General features: G+C 48.2%; 1 protein-coding gene across 5 annotated transcripts in view; it reads right to left on the reverse strand.

The window, feature by feature from the left end:
• LOC142287827 (arylsulfatase H-like) overlaps positions 1–20361 on the reverse strand; it is an 81919-nt gene that overhangs the window by 30833 nt on the left and 30725 nt on the right. For all 5 annotated transcript variants that reach the window (XM_075333470.1, XM_075333468.1, XM_075333471.1 and 2 more), the window contains one exon: positions 10334–10470. In XM_075333470.1, coding sequence (XP_075189585.1) covers positions 10334–10470 — 137 coding nt within the window. The remainder of the gene's footprint in view (positions 1–10333; positions 10471–20361) is intronic.

Genomic DNA, 20361 nt, shown 5'->3' on the forward strand with positions numbered 1-20361 from the left:
TGATCCTGTGACGCCCTGGACTAGCCAGGTAGTCACAGGTAGGCCCTTGCACAAACACCCCCCCTTAATAAGGTGACAGCAGCCAACCTACAAAACCCTTGTCACCTCCCTCCGGGTTTGATGTTCACACCAGGGGGTGGAGCCAGGTGGTTGGCTCTGCCCACCGAGGAGTTCACAGGCCCGGAGGCGGGAAAAACAGTAGTCTAGTCTAGTCTTGACAGTGGAGTGGAGTGGAGTGAAGTTCAAGAGCAGACCTGTGTCCAGGTCTGCCATAGTCTACACCAGGTGTCTGGGTTGGAGCCCAGTCACCGCTGGCAAGGAGGCAGATGGTGGTGGCCGCCTGCAGGAGCTGGGATTACAGCCGGTATAACCGTAAGGACCGGGGACAGGTGGTGGCCCGCCGGTACCGAACTGGGGAACCGATTGGAAACCGGAGCACCAGGAGGGGTACTCAGACCTAGTATGAGGCCCAGAAACAACTAGGCTGAGTCAAATCAACTGATTGAGGACTGGACTTTAGGCACTTTCCCACCTAAGACCCAACTGAAGACAACAGCCCAACCATAAGAAAGCCACCGCCCAGGCATAGAGACCCGACAGGCCAGCGTCTGCAGGCAAAAAGGGCTCTGCCGGCACACACCAGGCTGAGGAGCGGACTACTATTGCTCAGGCATAGGAGTCATCATTACTACACAAGTGAGGTGCAGGAGAAAGGCGGAAACCACCAACCTACAAAAGGGGAAAAGCGCAGCCGTCTACGGACACCATACACCATCTTGTTTGGTTTACCAGAGACTCCAGCGTATTTGTGATAGTGAGTACAACAGTGCCTTTGGGCCACGCACCGCGCCGCACCGCACCGACACGCCAGCACGCATCCAATCCCCCGCCTCATCACCTCCCTCAGGACCCTGGGACCATCATCCATCCATGGAGGGGTCAACACCAAGCTGCGCAACACCGTCCCCGGGAGCCTAGTCAACGGCAGCGGTGGTGTCCATCCATTCACCACAACCCGTGGGTGGCATCACAAACTCAAATCCCCTACAAACAACCGCGGCTCCGGCCGTGGACCTCCCACCAAAGTCCCTGCGTGTAGCGCCAACCACCCTTTCAGAGCGACGTGACCCCCGGGTCCGTGAGGAGCTCGAGCCACCCACCGATGAGCACGGATCCGAGCGGCTTGGCAGCCGGCCGAGCCCCGGGGCGGTACAATCCCATAAGCTGACCTTTTGAGTCAGAGCAGAACAGCTACATCACCACCGCACCAGGGCAATCAGAAAGACCCGGGTAAGGGCTCATGCGCACACTGCGTCCTGACCAGTACAGAAATAAATGCACCCTCTGGCAGACTTGACGCTGCGTGTTGACAAAAAGAATGCATCCAAAACGCATGTATTTTGGATGCATTTTGCATGCATTTTAGATGCGTTTGGATGCATTTTTGTCAGTGCGGTCCCCCAGCTCTGCTACATGCTTGCTGACAGCAGACACAGACAGAGGCGGGGCGATGAGAAAGAACTCAGATAAACTGCACCCGACTTCATTGTCATCCCGCGGCTCTGTCTCTGTGTGCTGTCATGAACTCAGATGAACCTCCGAGGTCAGTGCCAGGACACAGGAGTCCGCAGCAGTGACGTCAGAGCTTCTCCTGATTTCACTGACATCGCGCGTCTCTCTCTTTGTGTCGCAGCCTGATTTGCGGTCACACGGGAAGGACTCGCCTGTGACCACAAATTCCCTGAGTGACTGAAGTGAGCAGCGTGATCAGTGGTGCCATCACTCAGGTGACCCGTGGCCACAGCTGGAGTCCTCCACCTGAGCGGTGGCCGTGAGTAACCTGAGTGACGTCATCGCTGATCACGCGGCTCACTTCAGTTGTTGCGTGGAGTTGACAGAGAGCGGTTGTGGTCTGTGGCCACTCGCTGTCAGCTTCATGTAGCAGTGCTGAAAGCATCGTGGGACCTCATGTGGATTATGTCGGACCTGGAGGGGTATTTGGGAATTAATAAAGTAGTGAAAGAGGGTGTTTTTTTGTCTTTTATTCCAAATAAAGGATTTTTTGGATGTGTGTGTTTATTTTCCTTAACTTACAGGTTAATCATAGAAGGTATCTCAGGGAGACATCTGAGATGATTAACCTAGGTCTTAGTGGCAGCTGTGGGCTGCTTGCATTAACTCCTTATTACCCCGTTTGCCACAGCACAAGGGCGATTCGGGATGAGCCGCGTAGAGTCCCGGGACTGTCGCATCTAATGGATGCGGCAATTTTGGGCGGCTTCTGGCTGATATTGTTAGGCTGGGGGGCTCCCCATAACGTGGAACTCCCCATCCTGAGAATACCAGCCTTCAGCCATGTGGCTTTACCCTGGCTGGTATCCAAATTGGGGGGGACCGCACCTTGTATTTTATTTAATTATTTATTTATTATTTTAACTGCCCGATGTAGACACGCCCACCGGCGGCTGTGATTGGTTGTAGTGAGACAGCTGTCACTCAGCATGGGGGCGTGTCTGGCTGCAACCAATCATAGGCGCCGGTGGTCGGGGGAAACAGGGCATACGAGATGGAATAATGAGCGGCCGGCATTTTCAAAAGAGGAGAAGTTGCCACAGTGTGAACGCCGTGCAACGCCACGCCGGTTATCGTCGATCGGTGAGTATGAGAGGGGGTGGGAGGGAGAGACGGACATCGACAGAGAGAGAGAGACCGATCAAAACGCTGCAAAAGCATCATGCGCAAGGATTTTGCATGATTCTCATAGATTTTGCTGGGGAAGCAGAACACTGAAATTTTGACGCTGCTGAAACGCAAAAAAAACGCAACGTGCGCATGAGCCCTAACACACTGGGATTGTCGCATCTAATGGGACAATCCTGGGTGGCTGCAGGCTGCTATTGTTAGGCTCGGAGATGGCCCAATAAGCATGGAACCCAGATGTCGTGTTTTATCATGGCTGGGTATCATAATTGGGGGGACTGTATGCCGTTTTTTAAAAATATATACTTAAATAATTTATAAAAAGAAAAACAAAAAAAAAGCCGCATGCGGTTCCTCTTATTTTGATACACAGCACGGCTGAGGGCTGCAGCCATGGGCTTCATCTGTACTTGGTATCATAATATGAAATGATCCTACACCAATTGTTTTATTTATTTATTTTTACTGTTTGTTATAGACTCGCAGACCGGGTCTGTGATTGGTTGCAGTCCGACGCTGTCACACAGGCTGGGGACGCGTCTAACTGCAACCAATCACAGATGCAAGGATGGCTGGTGGGCGGGGAGAGCAGTGCATATGAATGAGCAATGATGAGTGGCCCAGGAAGTAAATGGGTGGTCGTAGGACTAGTGTACAGCCGCACCGGAGCCTTTGTAAGTATGAAATGCTTGCTTCATTCTTATTTTCTTTATTTTTCCTTTATTTTTTTTAAATTTCATGAGAGCCGGATCTGGATCAATATCTGGAATCCTGGGCCCGGGCCCTGCACTCAGGTACTTTTGAAATCGCACAGACCCGGATTTTTACAGTTCGAGTCCGCTCATCACTAAGTATAACTAAATTTTCTGATGATAACAGCAGTCACCAATTAGTAGGAAGTGTACAGGCCTTTGCTTTTAATAGCTTCAGCACATGTGTGGCCACAGGACATCACTAGTCTCTCACACTGCTTTGGTGTGGTTTTGGTCCACTCTAATTGTAGTTTCTTCTACAGTTCTTTGACTGTTGTAGGTTTCTTGACCAGCCTTCTTGTGGGACTTGAAAGAGTTTGTCATGTTGTAAAGATGCAATATTCTCAAAATCACAGACTTCTCTTGCTATGGCTGATAGGATCATCCTTTTGATCTTCCTCTGGACAACCTGGTGCCGGAGGGTTTCAGTCACTTTGGAACGGCATACCATTTTTGCAGAGTAAGGCAGGCTGTACAGGCTGCGACATCGCTAGCAATTGCTAGTGATGTCGAGCGCGATAGCACCCACCCCCGTCACACATGCGATATGTGGTGATTGCTGCCGTAGTGAACATTATCGCTATGGCAACTTCACACGCACATACCTGGTCGGCAACGTCGCTGTGACCGCCGAACAATCCCTCCTTCAAGGGAGAGGTGCGTTCAGCGTCACAGCGATGTCACCGCGACGTTACTAAGCGGCCGGCCAATAGAAGCGGAGGGGCAGAGATGAGCAGAACATAACATCCCGGCCACCTTCTTCCTTCCGCAATACTGGTGGGACGCAGGTAAGGAGATGTTCGTCGTTCCTGCGGCTTCACACACAGTGATGTGTGGTGCTGCAGGAACGAGGAACAACATTGTAATGGCAGCAGTAGCGATATTATTAAAAGGAGCGACGTGTCATCGATCAACGATTTTTGAAGTTTTTGCGATCGGTGATCGTTGCTCCTAGGGTTTACACGCTGCGATGTCGGTAACAGCGCTGGATGTGCGTCACTAACGACGTGACCCCCACGATATATCATTACCAATGACACAACGTGTAAAGCCCGCCTAAGAGAAAACTGGAAAGTTAGACTGCCAGTTAAATAGTTTTGTCAGATAATTAAGGAAATTAGCAACAGGTGCCAGATTAACGCCAATAACCTGCAGGTATCTGAAAGGGATCTCTAATTTTGATCTGTGTTCTTTTACATTTATCTCATTTAAATTTTTAAATGCGTTTGAAAAAATTCAATATATGGAATAAGCTTAAATACTGCTAGCTTACTCATGTTAGGATATAATCACATGGGACTACACATTGAAATTGTGAGTTCTCTAATTTTGATCTCCAGTGTACATATAATATGTACAAGCCTTCTACTTTGAGAAGACTTTCACTAGAGGGACACATTTTAATACAGTTTTGCCTGTCTGTCCAAAAGAGGTTTTAATATATAAATTAATATCAATATATTTACACACTATAATGTATACACCTATTTTCCATGTTGTCCAGTATAACTGTTACAATTTAGACTGCGTTCACATTGCATTTGGCTGCCATCCATGACTTTATCGGAGACTTCTGATTGAATACCTGAAAAATGGAATTCAGACATGCATCCATGCCCATTGACTTAAATTATGTAAATGGAGTCCAAAATATAAAACTTTAGACTCCTTTCCAGTGGTGAGAAAAGGGGCAGCACTCTCTTCAAAATAGATTTGACACAACATTAATAATACATGGAATCCACCAAGGGAAAATTGCCACAAAATAGGAAAAAAACACAGCATCCATGCCACTTTGAGGTATAATCCAGTATTATGTGTTTCATCATCCCGAATTGCCCTGGTGCGGGGGCAATCGAGGTTATAAGGAGTTAATCATGCCAGGCGTCTCCCCGAGATACCTTCCATGATTAAACTGTAAGTGAAAGTAAAGAAACACACAGCGAAAAATCCTTTATTTGGAATAAAAGACAACAAAAATCCTCTTTCACCATTTTATTAATCCCCAAATACCCCTCCAGGTCCGCAGTAATCCACACGACACTGTCAGCTCTGCTACAGAACACGATTGCTGTGTCCTCTCCACGTAGCACATGAAGAGAATTGTGCTGTCACCTCAGACTTCAGTCTGCTTTGCAGACCTCAAGATAACGAAATCTGCCTATGTTCCTCATTGGAGCCAGTAGCTGAATGGATAGAGCGCTCGCCTAAGAAGCATAACTTCACGAGTTCAAATCCCGGCTGTGTCGGTAAAGATTCTTTTTTATTTTCAACTTTAAATTAATTATTATTCTTTATTTATAATTAATTATAAAATATTATTATTTTAATTATGCACAGAGGGGAGTAGCCGGACGTCATCTATGAGCCGCTTCACGGAATGAGGCTGCATTCTCTCTCTTCTCTCTCTCTTTTCTCTATCTTCTCTCTCTCTCTCTCTCAGACCTGGCGATGATTAGTGGATGCGGTCACCTGACGGAATCAGCTGACACTATAAGTCGAGTAATGAGGCCAGCTTTTTACCGCCCGGCCGGCTAAACTATCAGCTGATGCTGTCGGACAGGAGTCTTCACAGAAGTGTATAATTTTTGGGGGTTTTTTTGCACTGCTTCTTCAGCTGATTGTATAAAAGCCGGTTATACAATCAGTTGCTGTGTCATGTGATTCAGGCCCTTCAACCTGACACATCATCTGATCACTTTGCCTTTCAGCAAACCGATCAAATGATATTGGATCCGGATTGGACTGCACGGGACCCTTGACCCAGGATTACTGAGGAGGGGGGTTCTTTATTTCAATAAAGATGGAGTCCCTAATTGTGTTGTGTTTTATTTCTACTAAAATATTTTTCTGTGTGTTGTGTTTTTTTTTATCTGTACTAGAAATTCATGGTGGCCATGTCTAATATTGGCACGACACCATGAATTTCGGGCTTAGGGCCAGTTGATAATATACAGCTAGCCCTAACCCCATTATTACCCAGCGAGCCACCCATCACTAGGGCAGCTGGAAGAGTTGGATACAGCGCCAGAATATGGCGCTTCTATGAAAGTGCCATTTTCTGGGGCGGCTGCGGACTGTAATTCGCAGCAGGGGTGCCTAGAAAGCTTGGGCACCCTGAGCTGCGGATTCCAATCCCCAGCTGCCTAGTTGTACCTGGCTGGACACAAAAATTGGGCGAAGCCCACATCATTTTTTTTTTTTAATTATTTCATGAAATTCATGAAATAATTAAAAAAAAAAAAAGGGCTTCCCTATATTTTTGGTTCCCAGGAGGGTACAAATAGGCAGCTGGGGTTTGGGGGCAGCCCGTAGATGCCTGCTGTACCTGGCTAGCATAAAAAAACATGGCGAAGCCCACGTAATTTTTTGGGGGGGGCAAAAAACTCCTGCATACAGTCCTGGATGGAGTATGCTGAGCCTTGTAGTTTTGCAGCTGCTGTCTGCTGTCTGTCTGTATGGTGGAGAGGAGACAGCAGCTGCAGAACTACAAGGCTCAGAATGCTCCATTCACTAGTGTATGCAGGAGAGCAGACAGCAGCTGCAGAACAACAAGGCTCAGCATGCTCCATTCACTGGTGTATGCAGGAGAGCAGACAGCAGCTGCAGAACGACAAGGCTCAGCATGCTCCATTCACTAGTGTATGCCGGAGAGCATACAGCAGCTGCAAAACTACAAGGCTCAGCATACTCCATCCATGACTGTATGCAGGAGTTTTTTGCCCTCCCCAAAAAATGACGTGGACTTCGCCATATTTTTGTATGCTAGCCAGGTACTGCAGGCAGGTACGGCTGCCCCCAACCCCCAGCTGCCTATTTGTACCCGGCTGGGAACTAAAAAAATAGGGAAGCCCTTTTTTTTAATTTTTTCATTAATTTCATAAAATAATTAAAAAAAAAAATCTACATAGGCTTTGCTCCATTTTTGTGTCCAGCCAGGTACAACTAGGCAGCTGTGGATTGTAATCCACAGCACAGGTTGGCCCGAGGTTTCTGGGACCCTCTGCTGCAAATTTCAGTCCACAGCCGCCCCAGAAAATGGCGCCTTCATAGAAGCGCCATAATCTGGCACTGTATCCAACTCTTCCAGCAGCCCTGAAGCCGGGTGGCTTGCTGGGTAATAATGAGTTAATACTAGCTTTGTTTTACTAGCTAGTATTAAGCCAGAGATTCTTAATGTCAGGCAAGTTTGACCCAGCCATTAATAATCTCCAATAAAGGGTTACAAAAAAAAAGACACCACATAGAGAAAAAATACTTTAATAGAAATAAATACACAGACACACTTAGAGACTCCATGTTTATTACTCCCTCTCATCCCTCCACGATCATGCTCTTCTGTCTTCTTTCTCCTTCAACTCATGCAGCTCTGCTACATCAGACAGCACTGCATGGGAGGAAGACGCTGCAGCTCCCCGTACAGTCTAATCACTCAGTGAGAGTGAGCAGAGGCTGCGTGCTGTAAGCGGTGACGTCACCGCTGACAGGCGGGTTACCATAGCAACGGTGCTCTGATCACGTGATTCCCGGTGCCGCTATTTACCGGCTGTGACAGCTAGTCCCTGCGTGTGGGCTGACTCTGTAAAGAGCGCACACATGAAGGAACGGGGAGTCGACCATGTGACAGAGCATTTCGCCAGTACACGGACATGCTGGAACAATCACCACGTACTGGAGAGATGCACTGACGGGACCTAGCAATGACGTCTAGCCATGTGACCAGTCTTTAGCAAATGAGATAATAGACACGTGACTGGTCACATGCTATTTTGACGTCACGATAGGTCCTATCATCAGTGCTGGTTACCGGGAGGATGCAGCAATTATCAGAAGGAAAAGCGGCGGGAGCCAGAATGCAGGACGCGTCGCGGGGACCTGTAAGTGTTATGGCAATGTTTATTAACTGTATGTGTACATGTATAATGTGTTTTTATGTGTTTGTGTTTGCCTCCCATTGTTTTCAATGGGGTTTGAGAGGTTCGTAGAACGGTTCTCGAACGGGGCCTCCGTTCGACGAACTGAACCGAACTCGAGCCTTCAGAGGCTCGCTCATCTCTAGTGAACACATACCCTAACAATCTGAAGATTTCTATTAATTTAAAAGAAAAACTGAAAAAAAACCTGAAAAAAAAACAAAACAAAAAAAGAAACAATTGGATTACAATCTAGTATTACATCTGTTCTACATAATCAAGCTATTATTTGGTGGCTACATCGAACTTATCCTTTCAATAAGCCTCAAAATAAAATAATATACAATGTACACAACAGTTCAAATGTTTGGGGTGACCCAGGTAATTTTGTCTTTTCCATGAAAAATAATACTTTTATTTATCAAATGAGTTGCATAATGAATAGAAAATATAGTCCAGACATTGACTAGGTTAGAAATAATGATTTTTACTTGAAATAATAATTATCTCCTTAAAACTTTGCTTTTGTCACAGAATGCTCACTTTGCAGCAATTACTGCTTTGCAGCCTTTGGCATTCTAGCTGTTAATTTGCTGGGGTAATCTGGAGATATTTCCCCCCATGCTTTCCCCCTCCCACAAGTTGGATTGGCTTGATGGGAACTTTTTGCATACCATACAGTCAAGCTGCTCCCACAACAGCTCAATAGGGTTGAGATTTGGTGACTGGGCTGGCCACTCCATTACAGATAGAATACCAGCTGCCTGCTTCTTCCCTAAATAGTTCATGCATAATTTGGAGGTGTACTTTGGGTCATTGTCCTGTTGTAGAATGAAACTGGCTCCAATCAAGCGCTGTCCACAGGGAATGCCATGGTGTTGCAAAATGAAGTGATAGCCTTCCTTATGCAAAATCCCTTTCACCTTGTAAAAATCTCCCACTTTACCAGCACCAAAGCAACCCCAGACCATCACATTACCTCCACCATGCTTGACAGATGGCATCAGGCACACTTCCAGCATCTTTTCAGTAGTTCTGTATCTCACAAATGTTCTTCTGTGTGATCCAAACACCTCAAACTTTGATTTGTCTGTCGATAACACTTTTTTTCCAATCTTCCTCTGTCCAATGTCTGTGTTCTTTTGCCCATATTAATCTTTTCCTTTTATTAGCCAGTCTCAGATATGACTTTTTCTTTGCCACTCTGCCCTGAAGGCCAGCATCCCGGAATTGCCTCTTGACTGTAGACGTTGACACTGGCGTTTTGCGGGTACTATTTAAAGAAGCTGCCAGTTGAGGACCTGTGAGGCGTCTATTTCTCAAATACTCTAATGTACTTGTCTTGTTGCTCAGTTGTGCAGCGGGGCCTCACACTTCTTTTTCTACTCTGATTAGAGCCTGTTTGTGCTCTCATGTGAAGGGAGTAGCACACACTGTTGTAGGAAATCTTCAGTTTCTTGGCAATTTCTTGCATGGAATATCCTTTACTTCTAAGAACAAGAATAGACTGTCGAGTTTCACATTAAAGTTCTCTTTTTCTGGCCATTTTGAGAATTTAATGGAACCAACAAATGTAATGCTCCAGATTCTCAACTAGCTCAAAGGAAGGTCAGTTATATAGCTTCTCTAATCAGTTTTCAGCTGTGCTAATATAATTGCACAAGGGTTTTCAAAAGATTTCTAAACAACCATTAGCTTTCTAAAACAGTTAGCAAACACAATGTACTATTAGAACACTGGAGTTGTGGTTGTTGGAAATGGGCCTCTATACACCTATGTAGATATTGCGTTAAAAAACAGACTTTTGCAGCTAGAATAGTCATTTACCACATTAACAATGTATACAGTGTATTTCTGTTTAATTTAATGTTAGCTTCATTGAAAAAAATGTGCTTTTCTTTTAAAAAATAAGGAAATATCTAAGTGACCCTAAACTTTTGAACAGTAGGGTATGTATATAGAACGTACCAATCATCCAGTCCATTTCCTCTATGTTGTCTCCATACAAGTCATGTTGGCTTCTTCCTCTGAATTCCTTGGTAGTATAATAAGGAGTGTGTATATGAAGGAATGATATAAAAAGAAGAAACGGTTTGTCTTTATTCCTGAAACATAATACAACCCAATGAATAGTGATATATGGTAGTTAAACAAAATATATGGCTATCAATTTAGAGAGATTCTTAAATTTAAATCAATTTAGAGTGATACATTTTGGGCCCAGCTCCCCTTTAATTTCTGTCATTGGGCAGTGCCGCAGTGAGATAATATGTCAGCTTTGTGTATTCACTTTGACTTGTGGTACCTAGGGGATTACTTCTGTCTCTACTTTCTGTTTGCTCCTTGCTGATTAGTCTTGGACGGAGTTGCTGATATTTAAATATTTTTAACCTTATACCACACTTCCAGTTACTTAGTTCAGCTCTATCTGGTTCGTATCTGTGATCTATTACTTCTTTAGTACTATTTTAATCATCCTGCTTTCTGACATTGGCTTGTATTTGGTCACTTGCTTGCTTTTTGATTCTATCCCCTACGTCTTGGTAACAACCCCATGTGATGACCCTTCTTCCAGTTTACTCTACCGGTCAGCAGTCAATTGCTTAACCTCAGCCCCAGTCTAGATTCCTTATAAGGGGTTAAATTGTAATGGCCCGGACAAACCCTGGAATCTGGTATAATGAAAGGCGTACATTAAGCCTGTCCATGGAAGCCCTAATAAAAGCTGCCACGCTATCAGGAACAAAGCAACTCAAATAGATACAAATCTTAGTAACAATACTACTAGTTGTAAATCGGTCAATAATGGGGAAGAAACTCACAAAATAAAATTACATCTTCTTTATATTTATGTAATTTACAAAAGGATGTGACAAGTCAGTGGCGTACCACTAATACAGGCAGGCCACGTCACTGCTATGGGGTCCGTGACCTGGGGGGGCCGTAGCAGCTGCCTGCTGTGTCAGTGCCACTACTGGGCCCTCCGCCCATGATCACAGTTTGAAACAGTTGTGTAGCTAGCGAAATGGGGGGAAGGTCGGCCCACCTGGAGCTGCGCTACTGATAACTAAATCGACGTGTGCAGCGCACCGATATAGCTAACCTCTGCTGTAGTGCTGGGAGACACATTCTCCCTTCACTGCCACTGATGACAGTGCACACACAGAGCGTGTGATGTCATTGCATTATTGCAAAGCGCCGGGACTTTGATGCCTTATGCGTACCATGACATGCCTGCGCAACATGATCAAGACCTGTTGGATTAGAGGTGAGTGTATGATTTTTTTTTTAAATTAAGAATGGGGGACATATAAACCAGCATAGGGCCCAGTCTGGGGGTTTATATATACTAACATAGGGTCCAGGCTAGGGATCCATATATACTAGTATAGGGTCAATGCTGGGGGCCAATATACAGTCAGGGCCAGAAATATTTGGACAGTGACACAAGTTTTGTTATTTTAGCTGTTTACAAAAACATGTTCAGAAATACAATTATATATATATAATATGGGCTGAAAGTGCACACTCCTAGCTGCAATATGAGAGTTTTCACATCCAAATCGGAGAAAGGGTTTAGGAATCATAGCTCTGTAATGCATAGCCTCCTCTTTTTCAAGGGACCAAAAGTAATTGGATAAGGGACTCTAAGGGCTGCAATTAACTCTGAAGGTGTCTCCCTCGTTAACCTGTAATCAATGAAGTAGTTAAAAGGTCTGGGGTTGATTACAGGTGTGTGGTTTTGCATTTGGAAGCTGTTGCTGTGACCAGAAAACATGCGGTCTAAGGAACTCTCAATTGAGGTGAAGCAGAACATCCTGAGGCTGAAAAAAAAGAAAAAATCCATCAGAGAGATAGCAGACATGCCTGGAGTAGCAAAATCAACAGTCGGGTACATTCTGAGAAAAAAGGAATTGACTGGTGAGCTTGGGAACTCAAAAAGGCCTGGGCGTCCACGGATGACAACAGTGGTGGATGATCGCCGCATACTTTCTTTGGTGAAGAAGAACCAGTTCACAACATCAACTGAAGTCCAGAACACTCTCAGTGAAGTAGGTGTATCTGTCTCTAAAGGCCCCGTCACACACAGAGATAAATCCTTGGCAGATCTGTGGTTGCAGTGAAATCATGGACATATTGTTCCATTTATACACAGCCACAAACCTGCCACTGATTGTCCACAATTTCACTGCAACCACAGATCTGCCGCAGATTTATCTCTGTGTGTGATAGGGCCTTAAGTCAACAGTAAAGAGAAGACTCCATGAAAGTAAATACAAAGGGTTCACATCTAGATGCAAACCATTCATCAATTCCAAAAATAGACAGGCCAGAGTTAAATTTGCTGAAAAACACCTCATGAAGCCAGCTCAGTTCTGGAAAAGTATTCTATGGACAGATGAGACAAAGATCAACCTGTACCAGAATGATGGGAAGAAAAAAGTTTGGAGAAGAAAGGGAACGGCACATGATCCAAGGCACACCACATCCTCTGTAAAACATGGTGGAGGCAACGTGATGGCATGGGCATGCATGGCTTTCAATGGCACTGGGTCACTTGTGTTTATTGATGACATAACAGCAGACAAGAGTAGCCGGATGAATTCTGAAGTGTACAGGGATATACTTTCAGCCCAGATTCAGCCAAATGCCGCAAAGTTGATCGGACGGCGCTTCATAGTACAGATGGACAATGACCCCAAGCATACCGCCAAAGCTACCCAGGAGTTCATGAGTGCAAAAAAGTGGAACATTCTGCAATGGCCAAGTCAATCACCAGATCTTAACCAAATTGAGCATGCATTTCACTTGCTCAAATCCAGACTTAAGACGGAAAGACCCACAAACAAGCAAGACCTGAAGGCTGCGGCTGTAAAGGCCTGGCAAAGCATTAAGAAGGAGGAAACCCAGCGTTTGGGGATGTCCATGGGTTCCAGACTTAAGGCAGTGATTGCCACCAAAGGATTCGCAACAAAATATTGAAAATAAAAATATTTTGTTTGGGTTTGGTTTATTTGTCCAATTACTTTTGACCTCCTAAAATGTGGAGTGTTTGTAAAGAAATGTGTACAATTCCTACAATTTCTATCAGATATTTTTGTTCAAACCTTGAAATTAAACGTTACAATCTGCACTTGACTTCTGTTGTAGAGGTTTCATTTCAAATCCAATGTGGTGGCATGCAGAGCCCAACTCGCGAAAATTGTGTCACTGTCCAAATATTTTTGGACCTAACTGTATACTAGCATAGGGTCCAGGCTGGGGGCCTACGTATATACTAGCATAGGGCCCAGACTGGGGGTTCATATATAGTAGGTCCAGGCTGGGGGCCATATATACTAACATATGGCCCAGGCTGGGGTTTCATATATGCTACCATAGGGTCCAGGCTGGGGTTTCATATATACTAGCATGGGGCCTAAGTTGCGGGTTCATATATACTAGCATAGGGCCAAAGCTGGGTGTTCATATATACTATCTTAGGGCCCAGGCTGGATGTCTATATATACTAGCATGGTACCCAGGCTGGGGGTCCATATATACTAGCATGGGGCCCAGGCTGGGGGCCCATATACACCAGGCTGAGGCACATATACATCAGGCTGGGGGACATACTGTATATACCAGGATAGGGGTCATTACTATGTAATGAAGGGGGAATAACACATCTTTATTGAATTTAAAAAGCTACAAGGACCCGTACATCTGACATAAACATGCAGGGGAGGAGGAATAGAGCCAAATCTTGCATCGGGGTTCATCGTACTCTAGGTATGCCAGTAGTGTGGGAGGTACTTATATAGTGTGGGGAGCTCTTATACTTTGTGGGTTATACAGGGCAGGAACTAAATAGGGGTCTTTATACAGTGTGGGAGCTAATGTGGAGTGGCTGTCATACTGTGGGGACTACTTTGGGGATCCCTCATACAGTGTGATGAGCTACTTGGTGGCCATTATACAGTGTGTGAACCATTGTTTTAGGGGAGCTATGGGCCCTTTATACTGTGTATAGGGGAACATTGTAAAAAGGAGAAAAAAGAAGAAAAAGGCAAAAAATTGTATGCAAGAAATATTATAAATTTTATTGAATAATAAAATACAATATATCGAAAAAATTTAATATCAGTGTCAGAAAAATATTTCAAGAAAGTGAAAGTTTGAGGTCATATTGGTAGGGGTGGGATAGGAAGTAAAATTGGGACATAGTATAACATGACAAGACCCATACCACCACTTATACAATATATAAAAATGTATATGTCATGGATCAATATAATGATTATATGTTTTGTATTTTTATAACATCAAAAAAGAAGAACCATGAGGTAATAAACTGTATAAATGCCACAATATGTATAAATATACAAGATGTGTAACCAGGAAAATGGCCAAAGTGAAGAAAATCCCCAAGGGGCAGGGCCGTATTTGCCATTAGGCACCTGAGGGCACGTGCCTGGGGCGGCGCCATCCAGGGGGGCGGCACCCAGATCAAAACTTTAAAAAAAAAAAAAAAATGTAAATCTTCCTCCCTCCTCCAAACTCTTTATTAAATCCAGCGCCTTTTCGGAGGAGGGAGGGGGCACCGCAGTCATTTATAGTCGCGTCTATAACACGCGACTATAAATGAACTGTGAGCGTGCCGGCACTTCCGGAGTCAGAGGAGCTGTAATCAGCTCCCTGCCCCGACATGCTGCCGTGCTCTCACTGTGCAGAGGTCACAGCAGCGCGTGAGGCAGCGCCGCGCAGAGGAGGACGGGGCATGGAGCCGCCGCCGAGCAAGATGTCAGATCCTGCCGCCGCCACCGCGGAGAACGGGAGATGCAGCCTGGAGTAGGTAAGCGCTTTACAGCCGAAGACAGCGCTGAACAAGCAACCGGGGGGGGGCAACATGGAGGATGGGGGTATGAAGCATGATGTGGGAGCGCAACATGGAGGGTGGGGAGGATGGAACATGATATGGGGGCGCAACATGGAGGATGGGGGAGATGAAGCATGATATGGGGGTACAACATGGAGGATGGGGGCCTGAAGTATGATGTGGGGGCGCAACATGGAGGATGGGGGGATGGAACATGATATGGGGGCGCAACATGGAGGGTGGGGGGGATGAAGCATGATGTGGAGGCGCAACATGGAGGATGGGGGGGATGAAGCATGATGTGGTGGCACAACATGGAGGATGGGGGGATGAAGCATGATGTGGGGGCACAACATGGAGGATGGGGGAGGATGGGGAGGATGAAGCATGATGTGAGGGCACAACATGGAGGATGGGGGAGGATGAAGCATGATGTGGGGGCACAACATGGAGGATGGGGGAGGATGGGGGGATTAAGCAAGATGTGGGGGCACAACATGGAGGATGGGGGGATGGAACATGATATGGGGGCGCAACATGGAGGGTGGGGGGGATGAAGCATGATGTGGAGGCGCAACATGGAGGATGGGGGGGATGAAGCATGATGTGGTGGCACAACATGGAGGATGGGGGGATTAAGCATGATGAGGGGGCACAACATGAAGGATGGGGGATGATGAAGCATGATGTGGGGGCACAACATGGAGGATGGGGGAGGATGGGGGGGATGAAGCATGATGTGAGGGCACAACATGGAGGATGGGGGGATGAAGCATGATGTGGGGGCACAACATGGAGGATGGGGGGATGAAGCATGATGTGGGGGCACAACATGGAGGATGGGGGAGGATGGGGGGATGGAACATGATATGGGGGTGCAACATGGAGGGTGGGGGGATGAAGCATGATATGGGGGCACAACATGGAGGATGGGGGGATGAAGCATGATGTGGGGGCACAACATGGAGGATGTGGGGGAAGAAGCATGATGTGGGGGCGCAACATAAAGGATGGGGGGGATGAAGCATGATGTGGGGACGCAACATGGAGGATGGGGAGGGATGAAGCATGAAGTGGGGGCACAACATGGAGGATGGGGGGGGTGAAGCATGATGTGGGGGCCCAACATGGAGGATTGGGGGATGAAGCATGATGTGGGGGCGCAACATGGAGGATGGGGGGATGAAGCATGATGTAGGGGCACAACATGGAGGATGGGGGGATGAAGCATGATGTGGGGGCACAACATGGAGGATGGGGGGATGAAGCATGATGTGGGGGCACAACATGGAGGATGGGGGGATGAAGCATGATGTAGGGGCACAACATGGAGGATGGGGGGGATAAAGCATGATATGGGGGCACAACATGGAGGATGGGGGGGATGCGGGGGATGAAGCATGATGTGGGGGCACAACATGGAGGATGGGGGGGATGAAGCATGATGTGGGGGCGCAACATGGAGGATGGGGGGATGAAGCATGATGTAGGGGCACAACATGGAGGATGGGGGGGATGAAGCATGATGTAGGGGCACAACATGGAGGATGGGGGGGATGAATCATGATGTGGGGGCACAACATGGAGGATGGGGGGAATGAATCATGATGTGGGGGCACAACATGGAGGATGGGGGGGATTAAGCATGATGTGGGGGCACAACATGGAGGATGGGGGAGGATGGAGGGGATGAAGCATGATGTGGGGGCACAACATGGAGGATGGGGGGATGAAGCATGATGTGGGGGCGCAACATGGAGGATAGGGGGATGAAGCAAGATGTAGGGGCACAACATGGAGGATGGGGGGATGAAGCATGATGTAGGGGCACAGCATGGAGGATGAGGGATGATGCATGATGTGGGGGCACAACATGGAGGATGGGGGGGATGAAGCATGATGTGGGGGCACAACATGGAGGATGGGGGGGATGAAGCATGATGTGGGGGCACAACATGGAGGATGGGGGGATGAAGCATGATGTGGGGGCACAACATGGAGAATGGGGGGGATGAAGCATGATATGGGGGCACAACATGGAGGATGGGGGGGATGAAGCATGATGTGGGGGCACAACATGGAGGATGGGGGGGATGAAGCATGATGTGGGGGCACAACATGGAGAATGGGGGGGATGAAGCATGATGTGGGGGCACAACATGGAGGATGGGGGGGATGGAGCATGATGTGGGGGCGCAACATGGAGGATGGGGAGGATGGAGCATGATGTGGGGGCGCAACATGGAGGATGGGGGGGATAGAGCATGATGTAGGGGTGCAACATGGAGGATGGGGGGATCGAGCATGATGTGGGGGCACAACATGGAGGATGGGGGATGATGAAGCATGATGTGGGGGCACAACATGGAGGATGGGGGAGGATGGGGGGATGAAGCATGATGTGAGGGCACAACATGGAGGATGGGGGGGAATGAAGCATGATGTGGGGGCACAACATGGAGGATGGGGGAGGATGGGGGGATGGAACATGATATGGGGGTGCAACATGGAGGGTGGGGGGATGAAGCATGATATGGGGGCACAACATGGAGGATGGGGGGATGAAGCATGATGTGGGGGCCCAACATGGAGGATGGGGGGATGAAGCATGATGTGGGGGCGCAACATGGAGGATGGGGGGTATGAAGCATGATGTAGGGGCACAACATGGAGGATGGGGGGATGAAGCATGATGTGGGGGCACAAAATGGAGGATGGGGGGATGAAGCATGATGTGGGGGCACAACATGGAGGATGGGGGGATGAAGCATGACGTAGGGGCACAACATGGAGGATGGGGGGATGAAGCATGATGTGGGGGCCCAACATGGAGCATGGGGGGGGATAAAACATGATGTGGGGGCACAACATGGAGGATGGGGGAGGATGGGGGGATGAAGCATGATGTGGGGGCGCAACATGGAGGATGGGGGGATGAAGCATGATGTAGGGGCACAACATGGAGGATGGGGGGATGAAGCATGATGTAGGGGCACAACATGGAGGATGGGGGGATGATGCATGATGTGGGGGCACAACATGGAGGATGGGGGGATGAAGCATGATGTGGAGGCACAACATGGAGGATTGGGGGGATGAAGCATGATGTGGGGGCACAACATGGAGGATGGGGGGGATTAAGAATAATGTGGGGGCCCAACATGGAGGATGGGGGGATGAAGCATGATGTGGGGGCGCAACATGGAGGATGGGGGGATGAAGCATGATGTGGGGGCACATCATGGAGGATGGGGGGATGAAGCATGATGTGGGGGCACAACATGGAGTATGGGGGGATGAAGCATGATGTAGGGGCACAACATGGAGGATGGGGTGATGAAACATGATGTGGGGGCCCAACATGGAGGATGGGGGGGATAAAGCATGATGTGGGGGCACAACATGGAGGATGGGGGAGGATGGGGGGGATGAAGCATGATGTGGGGGCACAACATGGAGGATGGGGGGGATGAAGCATGATGTGGGGGCGCAACATGGAGGATGGGGGGATGAAGCATGATGTAGGGGCACAACATGGAGGATGGGGGGATGAAGCATGATGAAGGGGCACAACATGGAGGATGGGGGGATGAAGCATGATGAAGGGGCACAACATGGAGGATGGGGGGATGATGCATGATGTGGGGGCACAACATGGAGGATGGGGGGATAAAGCATGATGTGGGGGCACAACATGGAGGATGGGGCGGATGAAGCATGATGTGGGGGCACAACATGGAGGATGGGGGGGATTAATCATGATGTGGGGGCACAACATGGAGGATGGGGGGGATTAAGCATGATGTGGGGACACAACATGGAGGATGGGGGGATGAAGCATGATGTGGGGGCACAACATGGAGGATGGGGGAGGATGGGGGGATGGAACATGATATGGGGGTGCAACATGGAGGGTGGGGGGATGAAGAATGGTATGGGGGCACAACATGGAGGATGGGGGATGAAGCATGATATGGGGGCGCAACATGGAGGATGGGGGGGATGAAACATGATGTGGGGGCGCAACATGGAGGATGGGGGGGATAAAGCATGATGTGGGGGCGCAACATGGAGGATGGGGAGGGATGAAGCATGATGTGGGGGCCCAACATGGAGGATGGGGGGGACGAAGCATGATGTGGGGGCCCAACATGGAGGATGGGGGGATGAAGCATGATGTGGGGGCGCAACATGGAGGATGGGGGGATGAAGCATGATGTAGGGGCACAACATGGAGGATGGGGGGATGAAGCATGATGTGGGTGCACAACATGGAGGATGGGGGATGAAGCATGATGTGGGGGCACAACATGGAGGATGGGGGGGATAAAGCGTGATGTGGGGGCACAACATGGAGGATGGGGGGATGAAGCATGATGTGGGGGCGCAACATGGAGGATGGGGGGATGAAGCATGATGTGGGGGCGCAACTTGGAGGATGGGGGGATGAAGCAAGATGTAGGGGCACAACATGGAGGATGCGGGGATGAAGCATGATGTAGGGGCACAACATGGAGGATGGGGGGGATGAAGCATGATGTGGGGGCACAACATGGAGGATGGGGGGGATGAAGCATGATGTGGGGGCACAACATGGAGGATGGGGGGGATGAAGCATGATGTGGGGGCACAACATGGAGGATGGGGGAGGATGGGGGGGATGAAGCATGATGTGGGGGCACAACATGGAGAATGGGGGGGATGAAGCATGATGTGGGGGCACAACATGGAGGATGGGGGGATGGAGCATGATGTGGGGGCGCAACATGGAGGATGGGGGGGATGGAGCATGATGTGGGGGCGCAACATGGAGGATGGGGGGGATAGAGCATGATGTAGGGGCACAACATGGAGGATGGGGGATGATGAAGCATGATATGGGGGCACAACATGGAGGATGGGGGAGGATGGGGGGATGAAGCATGATGTGAGGGCACAACCTGGAGGATTGGGGGGTATGAAGCATGATGTGGGGGCACAACATGGAGGATGGGGGGATGAAGCATGATGTGGGGGCACAACATGGAGGATTGGGGGGTATGAAGCATGATATGGGGGTGCAACATGGAGGGTGGGGGGATGAAGCATGATATGGGGGCACAACATGGAGGATAGGGGGATGAAGCATGATGTGGGA

Source organism: Anomaloglossus baeobatrachus, chromosome 2 (assembly GCF_048569485.1).
Source record: "Anomaloglossus baeobatrachus isolate aAnoBae1 chromosome 2, aAnoBae1.hap1, whole genome shotgun sequence".
NCBI classification, from domain to species: domain Eukaryota; kingdom Metazoa; phylum Chordata; class Amphibia; order Anura; family Aromobatidae; genus Anomaloglossus; species Anomaloglossus baeobatrachus.